At 33.9% G+C, this 21,241-nt stretch overlaps 1 protein-coding gene across 3 annotated transcripts in view; it reads left to right on the plus strand.

The window, feature by feature from the left end:
• Positions 1-21,241, plus strand: part of CEP350 (centrosomal protein 350) — a 154,847-nt gene that overhangs the window by 16,903 nt on the left and 116,703 nt on the right. For 2 of the 3 annotated variants that reach the window (XM_088017380.1, XM_028121508.2), the window contains exons 2-6: positions 8,636-8,721; positions 9,700-9,746; positions 11,390-11,504; positions 12,534-12,693; positions 16,030-16,643. In XM_088017380.1, the coding sequence (XP_087873506.1) occupies positions 8,649-8,721; positions 9,700-9,746; positions 11,390-11,504; positions 12,534-12,693; positions 16,030-16,643 (1,009 nt within the window). In that variant the 5' untranslated portion in view covers positions 8,636-8,648. The remainder of the gene's footprint in view (positions 1-8,635; positions 8,722-9,699; positions 9,747-11,389; positions 11,505-12,533; positions 12,694-16,029; positions 16,644-21,241) is intronic. The other variant, XM_028121509.2, reaches the window with a different exon arrangement.

Consider the following 21,241-nt stretch of genomic DNA (forward strand, 5'->3'; position numbering starts at 1 on the left):
AATGTTTTTATTTATTAGAGGGAGAGCATGCACGCATGCACTCGAGAGAGAGAAAGCATGTGGGTGCCCATGAGCAGGGGGGAAGGGCAGAGTGAGAGGGAGAAGCAGACTCCCTGCTGAGTAGGGAGCCTGGGTCATGACCTGAGCCAAAGGCAGATGCTCAACCGACTAAGCCACCTAGATGTCCTCCTTTCCTTTCTTATGGGTAGTTTTCCAGCCTGGCTTTTTAAACCATCTCTTCTGCTTCTGTGATCATGTTTCTTGTTACTTCTGTTGATTTACCCCACTCTCTTCCCTGTTTGTCCTTTAACTGGCAGCCTTGCCTTTGATTCCTCTATTATTTTCTCTTTAAGTTGAGATCATAACAGCTTTCAACAGTGCTGTTTGTTTTTCTGTTCATGGAAGGTCTCTGTTGATGGGAGGGTAAATAAAAAGATGTAGTCCTTAAGGACCATAAAACCTTGTGGAGAGACTGATACACATGTGCTATTTGTAACTTTATAGCTTTACCACATTGTATACTATTTGTTTATGTGTGTCACTGCATTGTGAGCATTAAGTGCTCAAGGAATATTCATTGAATGAATGAATGGTGTGTTTGTGTGTGTGTCTAATGATAAGGGCTCTAAAAAGTTAACAGAGTGCGGGACGCCTGGGTGGCTTAGTCAGTTAAGCGTCTGCCTTCAGCTCAGGTCATGATCCCGGGGTCCTGGGATTGAGCCCCCACATCAGGCTCCTTGCTCGGTGGAGAGCCTACTTCTCCCTCTGCCTGCCACTCCCTCTGGTTGTGTTCTCTCTCTCTCTGACAAATAAATAAAATCTTAAAAAAAATTAACAGTGCTATTGGGGAAACAGATGAAGTAGTAATTCTGTTAAGGAACAGTTGGGGAAAGATTTATAGTAAATGGCATTAACATTTGGGCTTGAAGGTTATTAACTGCCAGATAAAATTTAGGAAAAGAAGATACGGAGGTAATGAAAATTTCTGCATGTTTAGGGAATGCACTCTAACTATGGCTTTTTGACAAGAACAACTGGTATACAGTGAAGATAGCAAGGGGGTTAAGACTAAATCAGGGTTGTGGAGGATCCCAAGTTCCATCATGCTAAGGAATTTGGAATTTTATCCCATAGGTGATAGTCATTGAAGAGCTATAAAAGAATTGCTAGGTTCTGTTTGCAGAAAGATAATTGTAGTTGCAGTATGGAGAATAGATTAGGAACAGAATAATTTAGGAAGCTTTTACCACAATTTAGGCTAAAGATAATACTCTGAACAGAGGTAAGGGGAAGAGGGAGAGAGGAAGAGAGAAATTAGAAATATCTTGAAAAATTTTTTTCAACAGCTTAATGGAGGCCTATTTTATAAGAGAAACATCTTAAAGATAGTGTTGACTTGGTAACTCAGTAAATGGTGGTGAGGGAGAGGCAGAAATGTCAAAGATAAATTGGATGCATGGCAACCCCATTTGCTAAGAGAAAAAGAAGGAACAATTTTGAAGATAGACAATAATGAGTTTGGTTCTGAACTTGATAAATTTGAAGTGCCAGTGGGATTTGGAGCTGTACTGTTTAATAGACTGAAAACTTGGGTCCAGAGTTCAGAGAAAGACCTAGGACGGAAATAGGATGACATTTAGGAAGTGGTTTGAAACCATGAAAGTGTGTGAGATTGCCTGGGAAGCTAGGAAAGAAGAGGCCTAAGAATGGAACCTTTGGAAATGTTACCATTGATGAATTGGACAAAAGTAGGGAAGCTGTCAGTTAAGGAAAAAAAAAAAATCAAGAGGGTAAGGAAGGTAAGACAGATATGTTTTACTGATCCCAAGAGTAGTGAGTATTTCAAGATGAAAGCTTAAAACCCCAAATGTAGTAGAGTTATAATACCCAACTGGAAAATTGTGTTACTACAAAGGTATATTTCCTAGATTTTCTGGACAGATAACTATATATGTATAATGTTTAAACTTAGTTTTAAGACCTTCATAAAAAACAAACTTACAAATCAGGAAAAATAATTTTTTAGATTTAGAAAATACAGACTTTTGGGGGCACCTGGGTGGCTCAGTCAGTTGAGCATCGGACTCCTGATTTTGGATCAGGTCATGATCCCAGCGTTGTGAGATCAAGCCCTGCAGGCTCCACGCTGAGTGTGGAGCCTGCTTGAGATTCACTTTGTCTCCCTGTGCCCCTCCTTCCCTGCTCGTGCTCTCTTTCTCAAAAACAAAAAGAAGAAGAAGAAGAAGAAGAAGAAGAAAGGAAAAGAAAGTAAGGACTTTTTAGTTGAAGGACTGTTTATAAGAAAATGAATTTGAAGGATAAAGGGAAATTTTCTCAGTGGATCAAAAAAAAAATGTTTTCTGATGACCAGAGATAACCCTCTCTCAAAAGAATTGTCATAGAAATTGTCATTGAAATTTTCTGTATTTTCTTTCCCTTTTTTAAAACAATGTATTTAACACATTTTTTCTATAGTATATTTGAAATATATTTCACATATATTTCTCTTACTAACTTATTTCCTCTATATGAGTTAGAGGCTTGAAATGAATGATTTCATGGGATCCTCTTTTTTTTTTGTAGGACTTTGTCCTGTTTTCCCTTAAGTAAAGAGAAATAAAAAGTTTGTTGTAAGACTTCAGAGAGGTCTCAAGGAATGCAGGGGCAGAAAATGAGGTAGTGGTATTATGGGAACTGGAAAATGGCTAAGAACAAGGCCACTTTTTCCTTTTCAGGAAGCTACATGATCTCTCATTTGTTTTTCTTTGATCTTCATCTTGCTTTTCATTATGATTTTTCGACTTGACTCCTCACAACTCCTTGACTCAGTTACTTAACATTTCATTCTAAAATTCTTAGATCTCTTCTTGCCAGAGACTGGATAGGCCACTCTTGAGTTAGTTCTTCACTGTTCTTCAATCAGCTATAGCGGGGGTGAGGGGTTGTGGATGGGAATGGGGATATTTGTTCTTCAGAGAGGGGGCTATGGTTGGGCAGACACAGTGATTGACATCTGTAATATATTCGTACACAATTTCATTTAATAAATCTTTTTGGGAACATAATATATATGTGTATATATAGTTGCCACACAATGTTAAATTAACTTCAGGTATACAGCACAGTGATACGACAAAGGTACTTTGAGATCATTTGTTTTGTGCTGAATAGGAAGGATTCCCATTTGTATTTTGGAAAATGTTGAGAGTCCAAGGAGGACATACATGATAAGCATTGAGTTTGGGATAGTGGATGTCACTTCTGGATGGGGGAAGGTGGATATGAGTAGAGGTACACAGGGGACTTCACTCAAATTTCAGTAGTTTATTTCTTAAACTGAGAGATGAGTACATAGGTGTGTATTATTATACTTATACTCTACTTATACCTTTTGATATGCCTTAACTATAGTAAGGGGCAGAGGGAGAAGCAGACTCCCTGTGGAGCAGGGAGCCCAATGTGGGACTCGATCCCAGGACCCTGGGATCATGACCTGAGCCCAAGGCAGACGCTTAACTAACTGAGCCACCCTGGGGCCCTGTAGTATCTTAAAACACAGTAAAGAAGAAAGTCTACTTTGTGGATGATTGACAACCATTTAAATTTGGACTTTCACAGATAATGTCTTAGAAAATAAAGCAGTCTGACAGGCTCTTGCAAATTTGTTAACCCTTTCCTGAAATCATAGTTATTGACATGGTTTTTAGCTAAACTAATACAATTCATAAAATAACTTTTAAAAATGTCAATGAGATGATCTAGTCTAACTCTCAGAAACATTTATAAGAAAACCATGGCTCTCTGCCATTGTGGAAGTGGAGGGTTGTGACAAATCTATTACTAGATAACAGAATACTTAACTTTTATGAACATGGTATGCTGATGCCATTAGGGCTTCTGATGCATAATAGTCTCTGTCCCTTTTTTCTCCTTCATACCAAACATATAGTAGGCATGTCCTAATTAATATGGTGTCTTTAAGGATATACTCCCAAAAAGCTTTAACAGGTCTCCACCAGTAGAATTAGGCTCTCCTCCCTATTGTTAGTCTTAACAAAGATTATTACATTGGATTAAAAAGTTCTAACTATGGGGCGCCTGGGTGGCTCAGCCATTAAGCCTTTGCGTTCAGCTCAGGTCCTGATCCCAGGGTCCTGGGATTGAGCCCCTTATCGGGCTCCCTGCTCAGCGGGAAGCCTGCTTCACCTTCTCCCTCTGCCCCTGTTGTGTTCCCTCTCTATGTGTCTCTCTGTCAAAGAAATAAAATAAAATAAAATAAAATCTTTAAAAAAAAAAAAGTTCTATTTTCTGTATACAGGATGCATCTAAAATAGTGTCCCAGAAAGCTTAGATTTGAAAGGTTAGGGCAGGTATAATAGAATAAAGCAATACTTACCTTTTATTAATAGCATACAAAATAGAACTGAATAGTAAAACATAGTTCTCTACGGACAATGATGGTCATTTTTTATTGAAGAAATATAAAACCCACATGACAATATAACCATGAACCTTTATGTACTAAATAATCCTATCAAGCTATATAAACATTAGTTTATAGAAATAAGAGAAGGAGACAAAAAATAGTTATGGTAGTTTTTTGTCTGCCTTTCTTAATTTTTGACAGATTAAGTAGGCAAAAGAGAATGCACAAATGTTCAATAATTCCAAAATTCCCATATGGCTATAGAATAAAGTTGTCATGTTGCCTATAAAACATTTAACTGGGAAGGTAGTTTCATTATTTCCTAATAAATGATCTTGAATAAGTTTAATCTATTTGACTTAGTCATCTTAAAGTGGTTAGAAAAGGCATTTTACAGATTGAGATTTATACTTTAAAGATAGTAAGAGTTTTGACAGATTAGATTCTCTTCTTTCTATGAGGAGATTTTTTTCAGTGTACTTTTTCCTCAGTTTTTCTATTTTTATAGAAAATGGTGATACATATATATTCTTACATAAAGAACTGTTCTACTTAAATAGATTCTATTTATAATAGAATTAGATTCTATTCTATTCTTCATGTATGAATTATCTTTTCATGTCCTTTGCTCATCTACCTACCAGGATCATCATGTTTTTCTTATCAATTTAATGAGTTCTTTACATTATGAATATATGACCATTGTCACGTGTGATAAAAATAATTTTCTTCAACCACTGTTTGCAAAGGCAGTTCAGTACGTTGTATAGTAAAGAACCCTAGACTAATAAATTATTAATAATAATAAATTATTAATCTATTAATAATACTTATTCAGTATGGGATAACCTGGGATTTTGAAAAGTAAAATATTGAAAAACTGACATTCGTGAGACTAGACATACTATAGAACTGAATTAAAACTGTAATTATAAACCTAAACCGGGCATGTTATCAGAAAATACTTTCAATGTATAATGTACATTGAAACAGCATGTAAGTGTACAGCTTGATGGAAGTCTCATACACTGAACACACTCATGTAATCAGCACCCATATCAATAAACAATATTATCAGTACCTCAAAAACCCTTCCTTGCTCCAATTCCAGTCACCACCCTTCTGCCCAAACTGTATGTAACCACTGTTCTCACTTCTAACACCATAGATAGTTTTGCCTGTTTGATACTTTATAAAATGGAATTATATAGCATGTACACTTGTTTCTGGCATTCTTCACTTAACATGTTTGTAGCATGTAGTTGTAATTAGTTCATTCTCATTGTTAAATGGTGAATATACTATAATTTATAAGATGAAATTTTACATAAATGTCACCCTCCTGATAATTGAGTCACTTGCATTTGACGATTAACCATTAAGAAAGTCTTTTTTATTTTGAAGTAGATATAAATGCGTTTCTTTTTACTCATGTACTTTGTCTCAGCCTTATCAGTGCTGGCCCCTGAACATAGAGATTATGGAAATATATGCAGTTTTTATTATTTAGTCTATTTCTCCTTCTCATTGGAAAATTGAGAATTAATACATATTATAGCATTTAGTTTAGTTTTAGAGCAGAGAGAGGTCTGCTCAAAGAAAACTTCTGTCAAATTGTTGATAAATTATTTAGTAATACAGAATAACTCATGTTTGTTATCATTTTGATAGTTGGCTAGGCCAAAAGTATTTTTATGAGAAAGAAAGTAAAATGAGTTGATTTTTTTGAGCTATGTTGGCATCACTGATGGAAGCTTTTATGATTGGAAAATTTTTAGTTTTAGTTTTTCTATCATTCCTATCTGACTTTTTAAAAACAGATTGACATTTCTTAGAGAGGTCTTATATAATTTATAACAAATTTTATTTTTAGAACATTTTTGAAGTTTTTTAAAAGAAATTTTAAAACGAGGATTATTTACTGTGGGTGAAATTAACTCTCCTAAAAATTAATTATGCCTTCAGTTTTATGTGTTTGTATTTTAGTAGGTAGGTTTTTCTTTAAATTTATATATTTTTTAAGATTTTATTTTAGAGAAAGGGAGAGAGAAAGCACAAGCACGAGGGGGAGCAGAGGGAGAGGGAGAGAGAGAATCTCAAGCAGACTCCGTGCTGAGCGCGTAGCCTGACATGGGGCTTGATCCCATGACCCTGAGATCATGACCCCAGCCGAAAGCAAGAGTCAGTGGCTTAACCGACTGAGCCACCTAGATGCCCCCTCTTTTCCTTAGATTCAAATTGGGTTCTTTAATATACAACATACTGAACTGCCTTTGCAAACAGTGGTTGAAGAAAATTATTTTTATCACACATGACAGAGGTCATATATTCATAATGTAAAGAACTCATCAAATTGATAAGAAAAACATGATGATCCTGGTAGGTAGATGAGCAGAGGACACGAAGAGATAATTCACACAGGAAGAACTAAGATTAATATCTATGGTAGAATGTTTAGTCCTGCTAGCAATCTATTGAATTCAAATTAAAACAACCATTTTCTTCCTATTAAATCAGCAAGTAAATAGAATAGATATAATGCTGAATATTAAAAGATGTTAATGAAACTAGTAGGCTCATTATAAATAAAAACAGTGGTAAAGTATAAATTGGAAAACAGTTTAACATTGGATCTCAAGAGCCGCATGTTCTTCACATTCTTTAGTTCAGTTTTAATATTACACTTTGTAGATCCTGTTCTAGATAAATCCAAATAAGCAAAAATTCACAGATACACAAATATGTTCATTTCAGTGTTACTTGTAATAGAGAAAATGAGACATAATATTGTACTGATAATCTGTTGCTATGTAACTCCAGAGAACAAGCAATGCCTTTTGTCACCTAGACTTAAAAGTCACATATTGTCACTTCCACCACATTTGTTAAAAGTATATCCCTAAGTCCAGCCTACATTTAATGGAAGAAAATTAACCTCTACTTCTTGAAGAAAGGAGTATCAGAGGATTTGTGAATATATTTAAAAACTACCACAAACATCCAGCAGTTAAGTGGGACACAAAAATAAAAATTTTTTACTTTTTACACAAATTAGAATAAAAATGAAAATTAGAAAGAATAGAAGGAACTGTGCAAAATAGCTTAATGATCATATTAAGATTTGGGGAATAGGAATGAGTTTTCCCCTCCTGTATTTTCCAAACTTTCAGTGTTTTGTGAGTTTTATAACAGAATAATTCTGTATTCATCGGAAAATATGACTATCATCAAGCTGTCTAGTCAGCATAAGCAGATCATGATCTTTCTCTTTGAGTCATGATATAATTTTTTCTTTTTTTCTTTCATTTTTTGTTATGATAAAATACACAAAATGTACCACCTTAACGATTTTCAGTGTATAATTTAGTGGTATTAAATACATTTATAGCATTGTGCAACCGTCATCACTATCCATCTTGCATCACTTTCCATCTTGTAAAACTGAAATTCTATACCCATTAAACAACAGCTCCCCAATCCCCCCTTGCTCTTGGCAACCACTATTTACTTTTCTGCCCCTATGATTTTGACTACTCTAGGTACTTTACATAAGTGGAATCATATAGTATTCATCTTCGTAACTGGCTTATTTCTCTTAGTTGATGTCCTCAAAGTTCATCTGTATTATAGAAAATGGTAAAATTTCCCTCTTAATGCTGAATAATATTCCATTGTATGTATATACCACGTTTTACTTACCTTTTCATATGTTGATGGACATTTTCGTTGCTTTCACTTTTTGACTATTGTGAACAATGCTGCTATGACCATGCGTGTACAAATGTCTCTTTGAGACCCTGTTTTCAGTTCTTTTGTGCTGGATCATATGGTTAATTCTATTTTTAATTTTTTGAGGAACCTGCCATACTGTTTTCCATAGAGGCTGTATCATTTTACATTCCCACCAACATTGCTCAAGAGTTCCAGTTTCGCCACATCAACACTTGTTATTTTCTGTTGTTGTTTTGTTTCTTTGTTTTTGATAATAGGCATCCTAGTTGGTGTGAGGTAGTCATGATAGACTTTTTAATGGTTTAGTTTTCCAAGGAAAAATAAAGTTACTGGATTATAAGGGACTCTAAAGAGGGCATAAAGATAACTTTTAGAGTTGACAAAATCCTTTTCTGACTTTCATGAAAGTTAAAAGAGTATTTTCTTTACTAATATTATAATATTGACGTTTAATGAATGGTGATGATGTGATTGTAGGTAAATTGGCAGGATGAGGAGCAGCAAATCAAAAGAGGTGCCTTTACCAAATCCAAGGAACTCTCAAAGCAAGGATACTGTTCAAGGTATGATTTTTTTTTTTTTTAAACTTTAGAACTTAGTGCCTGCTTTGTTTAGGTCATGTGTATAAAATTCTGGACTAATCAATAAATGAAAATTATACATATACTTTGCTTTATAAAAAGTGGATAATTTTTTAAGTTCAATTTGTTTTAAGTATGCAAAGTACCTCACCTTCAAAGGTGTCCTATGGCAAACAGTTTTATAAAGGAAAACACAAAAAAGAATCAGTATATGTAAAATTGGTTTTACAGAGTTTCTTGGAAATTCTGATTAATGTCAATAAATGATATAATATAGCTCCTAATTTGGTTTTAGACCTATCGTGCACAGATAAGAAAAGGCAAAGTCTCATTGAACTATTTTTTTTTAAATGATGCATTGGGGGTTACTTTAATTAGGACATGATATATTTTGAGGTGCATTGACAAACTAGAGTATATCTGGAGTAAGATTATCGGGTTTATGAGGGATCTGGAAATCATGTCACATGAGGGACGTTTGGAGGGAAGGATGATTTAAGGTAACTAGGTGGCCTTGTACCATTTGAAGGGCTGTTATCTGAAAGACTAGATTTTACCTTTGTTTCTACTGGTAGATTGAGGTGTGGAGTAATTTTCTAATCTTTTCAACATCATAATTGTGAAATACACTACAATACAAAATTTTGTGTTTAGGTCACTGAGATAAATTGAGGATATTGCTTATTGTTGATGTCTAATGGGTTTATGAGTGGGGATATTGTCCTAAGAACTAGTAGGATCAGTGTCTAATACAATTCTAAACCGTGTACTAGGAAGCTTGGCTTTATAGAATGGGAAAAGAACCATGTTTTGGTTCAATATGATAAAGCATTTGCTGAGAAACAGTTCTGCCTAATAAAATGGTTCTCACACTTTTGAGTGCATTTAGGAGCTTATTAAAATGCAGATTTTGAGGACTACTTTAGAGATTCTGATTCAGTAAATATCCATGTTCCCCAGCAGATACAACCACATCGTGGGATGCACTTTCTCAGACTAAGGCTGCTGTAAGTAGTTAGAGCTTCCATTTATTTCTTTCTGGTTTAAAATTGGTTTCCTGTTATGATTGAATAGATTAAATTTTTTTCTATAGTACTTTTTTCATAGGAAAATAAGGATTTTGGTAAGAAGTTAAGTACCATATATTACAAAATGAACATTAATAATGACTATTAAATAGTAAATGGATAATCAAGACACTACTTTAGGTATCAGGAACATTAACACTATGGCATATAAAATACTAAAGTAATTTGTGCTATTTATTCTCCTTTAATAAATTTGTTCATTTGGTATATTGAAATGAAGATTTAAAAACAAAATGATTTGGGAATGTGGGGCTTTGTCTATGTAGAAGGCCCAGAGTCAGAGAGGAAAAGAAAGGAACAGTTTCTTTAATGGACTAGGTATGACCTCTTTTGTGGCAGTGACAGACTGCTTTCTCTCAGTCCTGCTGAAGAATAACTATGGGCAACCTGTTTTCATTTGTGTTCTGTCCAGTCTTGTCTGGAGTTGAGGAATCCAAATTTGCCAAGTGATGCATAGTCCCTTTGAAGGGAGATTCTTTCCTTTTTCTTTTCTTTTTCATTTGCTCTCCAGGAAAATTACTCTCCTAATATGTCCTTTCTTGTTTTCTTTTGTATCCTACCTAAATTTGAGTCACCTGTTTCTTTACTGTGTGAATATGGTATTTTCTGTCCCCTAATCTTTTGAACTGGTATGAAAATGCATCTGGAAAAGGTACTATAACCTAGATTTGGTCATAATGTAGGGTCAAATACAACATCATACATGAGCATTATATATCTACAATGTAGGAATCATTTTTATCCCCAGTTTAATTTAGAGTTAACCTAATTTAGAGCCGAACTGTTAATAGTCGTTTTTCAAAACTATTGCGTTTTTAGAAATTATTTTTAAGGATGATAAGGGGCTTATAATATAAATGGGAGAAAAAGCCTGATACAGATTATGAAGATTTATTCCAATTTTGTGAGTACATTGTACCACAAAACCTGAGTTTTCTATCCTGTGAATTTTATCTTTATTGTGAAACTTATTTTATAGACATAAGACTATTAAAAAGTTGTTGTTTGAACAGTTCTAAGTTTTAGTCCATCTGAATTGTTCTTTCCTAATTTTTGCATGTAAAATGCACAGGATATATAGCATAATGATATGTGACATATAATGTCAGAAAATGTACTGCTTGCTTAAAAAAACTCAACAATAAAAAAAGTAGGTCAACAAGACAAATAGAAACTTTTTGATATTCTTCAGAATCTTTTTGATTTTCTTGTCCAAATTTGGACAGCATTGTACCACTTCTTACTATAGGTGAAGTAATAAGTAATGAAAAAATGAATATTGAAAAAAAATATTCAAAAAATTCCTGAGTTGTTTTGACTTTGGAGAAAGGTATTGGACAATATATTTTAAATAACTTTGTAAATTGGGGCGCCTGGCTGGCCCAGTCAGTAGAGCATGTAATTCTTGATCTCAGGCTCATGAGTTCAAGCCCCACATTGGGCATAGAGCTTACGTTAAAAAAAAAAAAAAGGTAAAAAATAAAAAATTAACTGTGTAAATCAATGGTAGGTGGTTTATTTACAGAATTAACCTATTTGTTGTGATGGTGTTTAAACTTTAGCTGAGACACATTGAAAACAAATTAGAAGTAGCCCCTACAAGTACAGCTGTGTTTGATTCTGTCATGGATACCAAGAAATCTTCTGCAAGTGCTACCCGAAAAATAAGTAGAAAAGGTATGTATAAAGTTACTTTCAAAGATACAAATATATTAAATATAAATTTTGATATTAGTTTTGTTTCAGTTTAATTTCTCTTTATAGTCCCTTATATTTGCTAGCTCTTTTGTCAGAGATGATAACCTCATCAACATTTAACTTTCTTGTCTTTGGTACTGAGTAGTTATGAAGCTGCCTCATGTTCAGTGACTGTAGATGATGTTTTCACCATTTTTTTTTAAGATTTTTAAATTTATTTATTTTAGAGAGCAAGAGCGAGCAGGGGGAGGGGCAAAGGGAGAGGGAGAAAATCTCAACCACGGAGCCCATTGTGGGGCTTGATCTCACAATCCTGAGATCATGACCTGAGCAGCAATCAAGAGTCGGATGCTTAACCGACTGAGCCGCCCAGGTGCCCCATGTTTTCACCATCTTTTGATCAGGGACTTTAGCATCACTACCTCACCTTTGACAGTGAGTTTTCATTGGTTTTTAGTGATGAGAATTTGATTTTAAGTGTTTGGAATTATCTATGTCTTCTTTTAAATTCATAGATCTATCAGCTTTGAGATTTAGTTGACTTAATGAGTTTTACATATTTTTAGGGGATTTTAAATCATAATTGGAATATCTAACAGATACTGCCATAAATTGACAAAATGCAAATATTTTCTTTGATTATCTTTCATATATGTAATTCTGTGGTTTCTTAAATAGTGGGCTAAAACCTAGAGGTTAGTACTCTCCATTAAAACTAATTTTTTTTTTTAACCTGTGAGTCTGGTGGGTTTTACTTGATAATTCTTTTTTTAAGTGAGTGACAGCCTTTGACAAAAAATAATTTTATATGTAGAGTTTTTCATTATTTGGAATAGTTTTTTCTCTATAGATTGAGTTACTATAATAATTTAACCTGAATGTTCCCCATCTACTTATCATATAACATCCGACTAGAGAGGCCAGAAATAATAGATACCTGTTATTGTCACAAATACTAGTCAAATTCAGAGGCAGTCGTATGTTCTTACAGATGTCCTTTTTCTTCAGATGGTAGATACCGGGATGATTCTTGGGCTGATGCTCCAACCGCCAAATCTTGCACATCACGGAAAGAGAAATCCCGGAGCCCTCTCAGAGTTACCACCCTGGAGAGCAACGTAAAGAAAAATAACCGTGTGGAGTTTCGTGAACCTTTGGTTTCTTACAGGTTAGTGTTCACAAACAAATTATTCAAGTAGGTTTAGCCTGTAATATTTACAATAAGATTACGGTTTATTTTCTGAGTTTTTCATAGCACTCTGACTCTAGTATTATTACCTTTTTCATTTTCCAAAATTATAAAGCAAAAATCTTTTTTATTATGAGATACTGACTTTCCACTCTTTTACAGATGAAGTATTTGGGGGGAAGAAGTAATAGCCCAGGCTAAATAAACACCCTTATATGTATTTAGCGTTGAAGCGATAAAAATGGTGAAGAAGATACAGAAAGAAGGCCAGGGAATTAATCTGGGTGAAAGTTCATAGTTTAGGAAAAGGAGAAAGAAAAAATGTGAATAATAACCGTTTTAATATATATGTTTCCTGCAGACAGATTATTCAGTCTCTGGAAGTATGGATATTTTTTTCCTTAATATCTCAGATTAGGTGTTGTGCATAATGAACTTTTTATAGCTTAGTTTCTTCTTCTTCTTTTTTATAGCAGTTAATCAGTTACCTAAAATTTCTTTCTATTGAGAATATGAGTTGGTTTATTGTTTCACTTTGTTGTTAGTGTCTCCTTTCAGCAACTTATTACCAGATGTTCAGGAATGATGTATGAATTTTGATAGTATGGATAATATCAAATGATATGTATTTTTGTTAGCTGATAATTTAGGATATTCAGTAGATAAAATGATAGAATTTTATATTTGAGGAACATTTTACTAATGTTATAAAATATGTGTTAATGCTTTCAGTATAGCAAATAGTCATAAGTAATAAACACTGGACCTTTTATTTCTTTGTTTCACTTATTAACATTTGTAGTGTTATAAAATGTCAATCAGTAAGTCAAGGAGTTTCATGATGGTGCCAGATATTACCGGGTATATGTTTGTACTCTTAAGCTTGAGAGAAAGAATTTGGGAGATGGAGGTAGATCATGGGTTCATATCAGTTCATAATACCAGTATTTGATTTGATACAGTTTTGAAATATCTAGGTGAAAATATTCAGTAGGCACTTGAAAATTTGAGCAGGAATATGTGTGAAAAGGTCAGGGCTGGGAATAAAAATTTGGGAGTTTTTACTAGTGTTGAAGCGATAAAAATGGTGAAGAAGATACAGAGAGAAGGCCAGGGAATTAATCTGGGTAAAAGGTCATAGTTTTAGTAAAAGGAGAAAGAAAAAATGTGAAAAATAATCAGAGTTCAGAAGTCTTTAACCACACAAATATTAAGCAACTTGCCTAGAAACATAATCATCATCGGAATTGAAACTATAAATTACTCTTTATCCATATTCTGGTATTCTTCCTGCAAAGAATACTACTTGATATTTAAAATTTTGTAAATTATATATCTTTTAGGATTAAAAGAAATACCCAGGGGATAGCTGTGAATAGAACATCCTTCACCTGGCTGACTCCATCACTTAAGACTCACTGTTAGCTCCTTTTGTATGAAACATTGCCAGATCTGTTTCTATTCCACTCCATTCCCGCAGCCTATTTAATCCTTGTTGTGTGCTCTTAATAATACTCTATAACTTCCTCTGTTAAAGCATTTTCATGTTGCATTATATTTTGATTCCATATCTACCCATTACATAGCTTATGTAAGGCTGTAAATCTATCTTATTCTCAAAACAGCTTAATGCCTGTCATTTACTAAGTATTTCATAAATATTTTTTCCTAGCATTTATTATGAAAATTTTCATATTTACAGAAAAGTTGAAAGAATTGTGTAATAAACACCATTATATGTATTTAGTAAATATTTAATGAATGAGTTAATGAAAGACTGTGGAACTACTTTTTTTTTGGTGGCGTAGGCTCAATTCTCCTTCCCTTTTTAAGATTGTGACATGTTACGTAAACTACCTTTTTATGCTTTATTTTATTCTTTTTGTGCTAATTTTATACCTAACTTATTTTAACTATGAATTATTGTGGTCTGGTAAAGGTAGTGCAAATAACTGAATTTAGTCTTGATCTCTGGTGGAAGCTACAGGAGTCAGTTCTCAGCCCCCATCTTGTTTAATAATCGACCATTCAGAACAGGGTCTAATGTTTTTTGGGTCATGGATTCCCAAAGAGAATTTGATGAAAACTGTAGACTATCTCCTTAGAAAAATGTACATACCCATAGATTCACAATAGATATAATTACTATATTACACTATAACAGAATTATGGCTTTAAGAATTTTTGTGGTATTTAGAGTTTTATGCCTTTACACGAAACATCTAGATCAGTGGTATATAATAGAATTGTTAACGTGAGCCACACAATTTAACTTTTTTAGTAGTGCCATACCTAGGCACATGAAGATGTTTTACATTCTTTTTTTGTTGTCATTCTAAGTCTTTAGAATCTGGTATGTAATTTACATTGTAGCATATCTCCCATTTGGGCTAACCACATTTCAAGTGCTCAGTAGCCACATGTGGCTAAAGTCTACACTTTCAGACATTGCAGATCCAGATTGTTATGTTCACTTTTATAATTTTGTTGGGTATTTTTTCATCAGTTATGTGCTCTTCTTAACTGCTGAGGCTTGTCTTCATTAACCTCCCTTTTAATAAACTGTTTCTGTTCCTAAAATATAACTTACTAGAATGATCATATAAATAAAATAATAAATAGAATAAAATAAAAATAGCCTCTGGAGGAAGACTTCTGCTAATGTTTTTATGAGTAGAGAATATGGACTTTGTGATATGTACTTTGGCAATGCCTAGTCTTTGCTTACTCCACAATTTCTAGATGTGCTTTACATAGTTTGAAGATACCAAAAAAAGTGGTCTGTGGTTCAGAGACACTTAACTTTACTAACTACATTTATTTGGAGGAAAATATTTATTATACCCCCACTTTACTTCTACTTCCAATCTGTTTGTTCATTTGGTACATTATTTAGAAGTTACAAATACAAAATTTGAGAACTTTTTTCCTGTATTTAAGATTTCATAGGGGGAAAAAAGATTTCATAGAGAAGTAAAATACACATTTTGGTAATAGATGTGAAGTGAATATCCAAAGTCAGATTGTCATCCTATTTTCTGTCATCCTATATCTCTCCATATATCTTTTGCATATTTCTTATTTTATAATACACAGATTAATGATTTAGGTTATTTGCCATCTAACTTGATAGAGGGTGCATTGAGCATTGAATCTTAATATTAGTAATGGTTATTTTGTTATTTAACCTACTGGAATTCCAAAACTTTTTTGGGGTCTCTAATGTTAGCTTAGAGTTCTCCCTTCAGTTTGTACGACTGGTTTCAATTTGGTTTTTGAAATCTTTATTCAAAACTTATTATTTTTTAATAATAGGGAAATCCATGGTACAACTTCCAATATAAGTCCTAGCCATCTAGAGTCAAAGCATGTATATTGTGTGGATGTTAATGAAGAAAAGCCCGAGAACAGGAACCGGATGATATGCAATCGAGAAGAACAGAATATACATTGCTGTGATTTTGAGAGCTCCCAGGCATCTGTCATCAATGGTACAGTGGTTAGGTTTTTAAATGATCGACCAGCAATTGATGCATTGCAAAATTCTGAATGTTTGATTAAGATGGCAGCTCCTGTGAGAACTGAGGAAGAAAATCCTAATAGAGCAAAAGGAAATGAGAAGGCTTCTGTAAGTAACATGGGCCATGATGTTGATCCAAAAGTGTTACGGATAACTGACTCTTCTCCGTCCTCTACTAGTACTTCTAATTCCCAAAGGTTAGATATCTTAAAGCAACGACAACATGATGTCAAACTGGAAAAACTCAAGGAGCGAATTAGAAAACAGTGGGAACACTCAGAAGAAACAAATGGCCGGGGTCAGAATCTGGGTCATATTGACCATCCAGTAATGGTTGTTAATGTTGATAACTCAGTGACAGCAAAGGTCAGGAAAGTGGCAACAGCACCACCTGCTCCAACATATAAAGGTTTGTAATCAGTCTTTGTGTCTTTCTGTCTCCCTGCCTTCTTGTCTCCCTTTCTCCCTCGGATGTATTTGAGTAGAGAGGATTATCTTTAGAACAGGGTGTGATTCTCAAATCAAATGCTTAAGAAATTAATTCAAGGTACAGGTTACAAACGCAGATTCTTGGATGCTACACTGGACCTAAATCAGATTTTCTGGGTATAGAGTCCAGAATTGGAGTTTTTAACAAGTCCCTCCGGAGATTCTTATAGTTTAAGAACCCCTATTTGAACAGTTTAATACGTTGAACAAAAGAGAACATAAGAATTAGTACCATTCTCAGAGAACTGGAAGAATATTACTCTTATTCTGCCATTGTATTGAGATTGCTGTTAGCCATTCTTTCAAAAGTAAATATTTAAAAGATAATTTAGTCAATTCCAGTTACATTTGATTACAGAATATTTTGGCACTGATATTTTGATCCTGTTGTTATTTTAAGTTTTGAGTTTTGACAATAACAGTTTCCCCCCCATGTTTGAGAAATATTTAAATCAGATTTATACCTAAAAAATTTTTTTAAAATAAATCAGCTTTATACCAATATAGATAGATTTTCATTGAGAAAATGCTTTTCCAAGAGAATTTCTGTTTTGTAGGCAACTCAAGTTTTTACATATGGTGATTTTAAGGAGTTTGTATTTTTATGTTCCTGAAATTATTTTCAGGGTTATTCATGCATGTGAAGTTTTTAATATAAAGAGTTGATTCGGGGTGCCTGGGTGGCTCAGTTGTTAAGCGTCAGCCTTCAGCTCAGGTCATGATCCCAGGGTCCTAGGGTTGAGCCCCACGTCGGGCTCCCTGCTCAGTGGGAAGCCTGCTTCTCCCTCCCCCACTCTCCCTGCTTGTGTTCCTGCTCTAGCTATCTCTCTCTCTGTCAAATAAATAAATAAAATCTTTAAAAAAAATGATTCATTGACCAGATTAATCTCTGTTAGACTTTTGTCATTAAAACTTCTGCTACCATAGCCTTTCTTTTGTGATACTTTTCAAAGTTCAGTTTTTCTAGACCAGTATATAAAGATCAAAATATTATCAAGATTCATTTTTTTCTGTTAATTTTAAGTTGTTAACAAACTAGGACAGTTTTTGCTATAATTTTGTTTTGTATTTTTCTACCCAGTCTAGCTTTTCTCTGACCAGCTTTGCAGTTCTTTGTAGTCCTAAGGTGTTTTAGTCTTTTTCTCCAGAACAAATTTTATGTATACAGTTAGAGGAATTATCAGTTTTAGTTTGTGTTGCTTATCATGTTTTGCTAGTGATATTCATTGTAAATGAGGTAAAAGATGGATGATTTGCATTTTATTCTTGCTAACTTGTGATAAAATTGTGGGCAGTTACCTTTAGAATACTGAAAACTTGCTCTGTTATCCAGGATTATTCTAATGTATTATTAATTAAATTATTTCATGTCCTTCTAGTCATTTGTGTACCATGTAGTAATTGTCCATACTGTTAACAGAGCAAATAGCAAATGGTGGGGTCAAAATGTTCTTGTTGGTTCTGAGATAGTGATTATCTACAACTTTTGCTATACTAATGTCAGATCCATTAAATGAAGATGGTACATTTGAGATGTGTTTATTTTAGAAATCAAAGTTCTGAAATTCCAAAAGTTATTCCACTAAGGCAAACTTAAGGTGGTCAACTTAAATCCATATTTTATTTAATAATTTACAAAAATCTAAAAATTAAAAATAAAACACAACCCTAAGAACCCGAGTGAAAATCTTAAAATCTTAACTTCCTTTGAGTTGGTGGCTGGATTTCCCATATATTCTCCCTTTCAAGGAAACATTCATCTCTATCAGAGCCTTTCTTTATATTTGCATCTTTACTTATAAATTAACTTGAAGAAGCTTTCCGTATCTACAACAGTTTCTTTTTCTGTCCCCCAATTTTAGAGTAGTGCCCCCTTTACACTTTCCGCAGTTTCCGTTACCTCCTGTCAACCATGGTGGCTTATTAATTTTTTTAACCTGTTTTTGTATTAAAATATTTTACAAATAGAACTTTTGGGGGGCTAATTTATTAAATATAGCATACATTTGAGAAATCGTAACAATATGGTTTCCAGTGTCCTAAGCAATGGATTTATTTTTTCCAACAGTGAAAAACTATTTTTTGTCAACTTTTTGGCAATGTAAATGAAAAGGATCTTAATATGCTGTAAAGTGACATTTTAATTTCATTTGTTCAAATACTTAATAAATGTACTTGGTTCACAATTCAAAAGATGAAAAGGGTGTACCTTGAAAAGCTGTTGTGCTCCAACTACCTGTTCTCTTTCTGGAGATTACTTGTGTTAGCAATTTATATATCCTTCTGGAGATAATTTTTGCATACACAGACTGTGTGTGTTTATTTTCTTTCTTTTTTTTATAACTTTGTTAGTATACTAAGCCTATTCTAAACCTTGGTTTTTCATGTATGTTTTTGCTTTCTTTAAAGACATAGGAAGTGTTCTATGATTCTGCTTTAAAATTTGAAGTGTGAACACAAACAGTGTTTATGTGATTTTTGTTTTATACTTAGTTGTTTGCATACATTTTTCTCCCTAGTGTAAATGTCCATGAAGTTTACGACCTTATATTGGTCATCCTTATTTTATTTCAGAGCCTAGTACAGTGTCTTGAACATAAATGCACCATAAATTTTTTATTCTATTTAATAAATTCAGCTAGTAAGAAAAAAAGGGGACAAAGAGTGGAAATATAATAGTCCCCTCTATCCTTGGGGGATACATTCCAGGACCCCCAGTGGATGCCTGAAACTGAACAGTACTGAACCCTATAAATACCCCTTTTTCCTATACGTACATGCTTATGATAAAGTTCAATTTATATATTAGATACAGTAATATATTAACAACAATGACTAATACTAAAATAAACAATTATAACAATGCTCTGTAATAAAGGTTCTGTGCCGTCCTTACCTTGTTGTGATGCTGTGAGGTGATGCGGGCCTGTGTGAGCAGATGGAGGGGGGACACGGGCACTGCTATAGCATTAGGATACTGCTCTTGGCCTTCTGACAACGCGAGGATCACCTGATCCTGCACCCTGCTTGACGGGAGGTAACGGAAACTGTGGAAAGTGTAAAGGGGGGCTGCTCTAAAATTGGGGGACAGAAAAAGAAACTTTTGTAGATATTGAAAGCTTCTTCAAGTTAATTTATTAAGTAAAGATGCAAATATAAAGAAAGGCTCTGGTAGAGAGAAATGTTTCCTTGAGAGGAGAGGGGATAAAAATGAGAGTTAAATGTAGAGACATGAGTTGGGGGTGATGGTGATGAAAAGTTGAGAGAAAGAGAGAGATTGGCATGGGATTGCCATACTTTCTTATTACAGACCATAGTTTGCAACAAACTAGACACTACATTTATAAAATTTTTCCTCGTATAGGCATGATCGCGTGCCCCTTGCCACAAATGTCAGGTGAAATTAAGCTTATGCTATTGTGCCCAAGAGCTGAATAGATTAATTTCTCTTAGACATGTAATCAATTTAGTACATTTTATTTAACACTTCTAGAGTGCTTTTGCCAATTTCTGACTCCAGTCTATTCTTTACATTGATTTAATTTTACAAGTATTTATTGGCTGCCAATTCTTTGGTAAGTTGAACCCATCTGAAAATATAAATCTTTATACTACCCTGGTTATCATATACTCATTATTTTATTATTTTGTAAAATAACATTCCAAGCTTAGTGTATTTCTTAAAGAGTAGAGATCAGTTCAAAATAGGAAATCAGAATATTAATCCCTAGGAAATAGCACATGTGTAATGTTTGTTGAGAAATTGAAGAAATATGTTTTCAAGACCTGTTTCCCACACTTTGGGTGCATTTTGCTTGTGTAGATAGCAGCTTGTCTGTTTGTTCAGCCATAGGCAAAAATCAGATAGTAGCAATTAATGAATGCCTCTCTCCAAAGAAAGAATTAATATTGTCTCTTTCTTAGTCCTGAGAAGAGTAGCTCTGTGTCTGAAATCCATAATTTATAATGATATGCACTTATTTAATTTAGTGCTTCTCCATTTCTAGTCTTTTTGAACAAATGTATATTGCTTCATCTCAGTGAAGCTTACTTTTTCCAAACAGTATTTACCAGTACATTATGTGGTAGCTAATTATGCATCCTTCTTTAAAAACCTTATAAAGCTGCTCAACACCATTTGTTATTAGGGATACCCAAATCAAAACCACAGTGAGATACCATTCACAACCACTAGGATCCTCTTATAAAAAACAGACAATAACAAGGATGTGGAGAAATTGGAACCTTCGTACATTGCTGATGAGAATGTCAAATGGTGCAGCTCCTTTAGAACATGGTTTGACAGTCCTCAAAAAGTTAAACATGAAGTTACCATATGACCCAGCAATCCACTCCAAGGTATAATATCCAAGAGAATTGAAAACATATGTCCACTGGAAAACTTGTTACATGAAGGTTGTTAATACTAGCCAAAAAGTAGAAACAGTTCAAAGGTCCATCAGCTGATAAGTGGATAAACAGTGTTGGTATATTCATACAATGCAATGTCATTCAGTA

This window comes from Eumetopias jubatus, unplaced genomic scaffold (assembly GCF_037043125.1).
Source record: "Eumetopias jubatus isolate StellerSeaLion01/CBP00866 unplaced genomic scaffold, mEumJub1_p1.0 scaffold_12, whole genome shotgun sequence".
Classification (NCBI taxonomy): domain Eukaryota; kingdom Metazoa; phylum Chordata; class Mammalia; order Carnivora; family Otariidae; genus Eumetopias; species Eumetopias jubatus.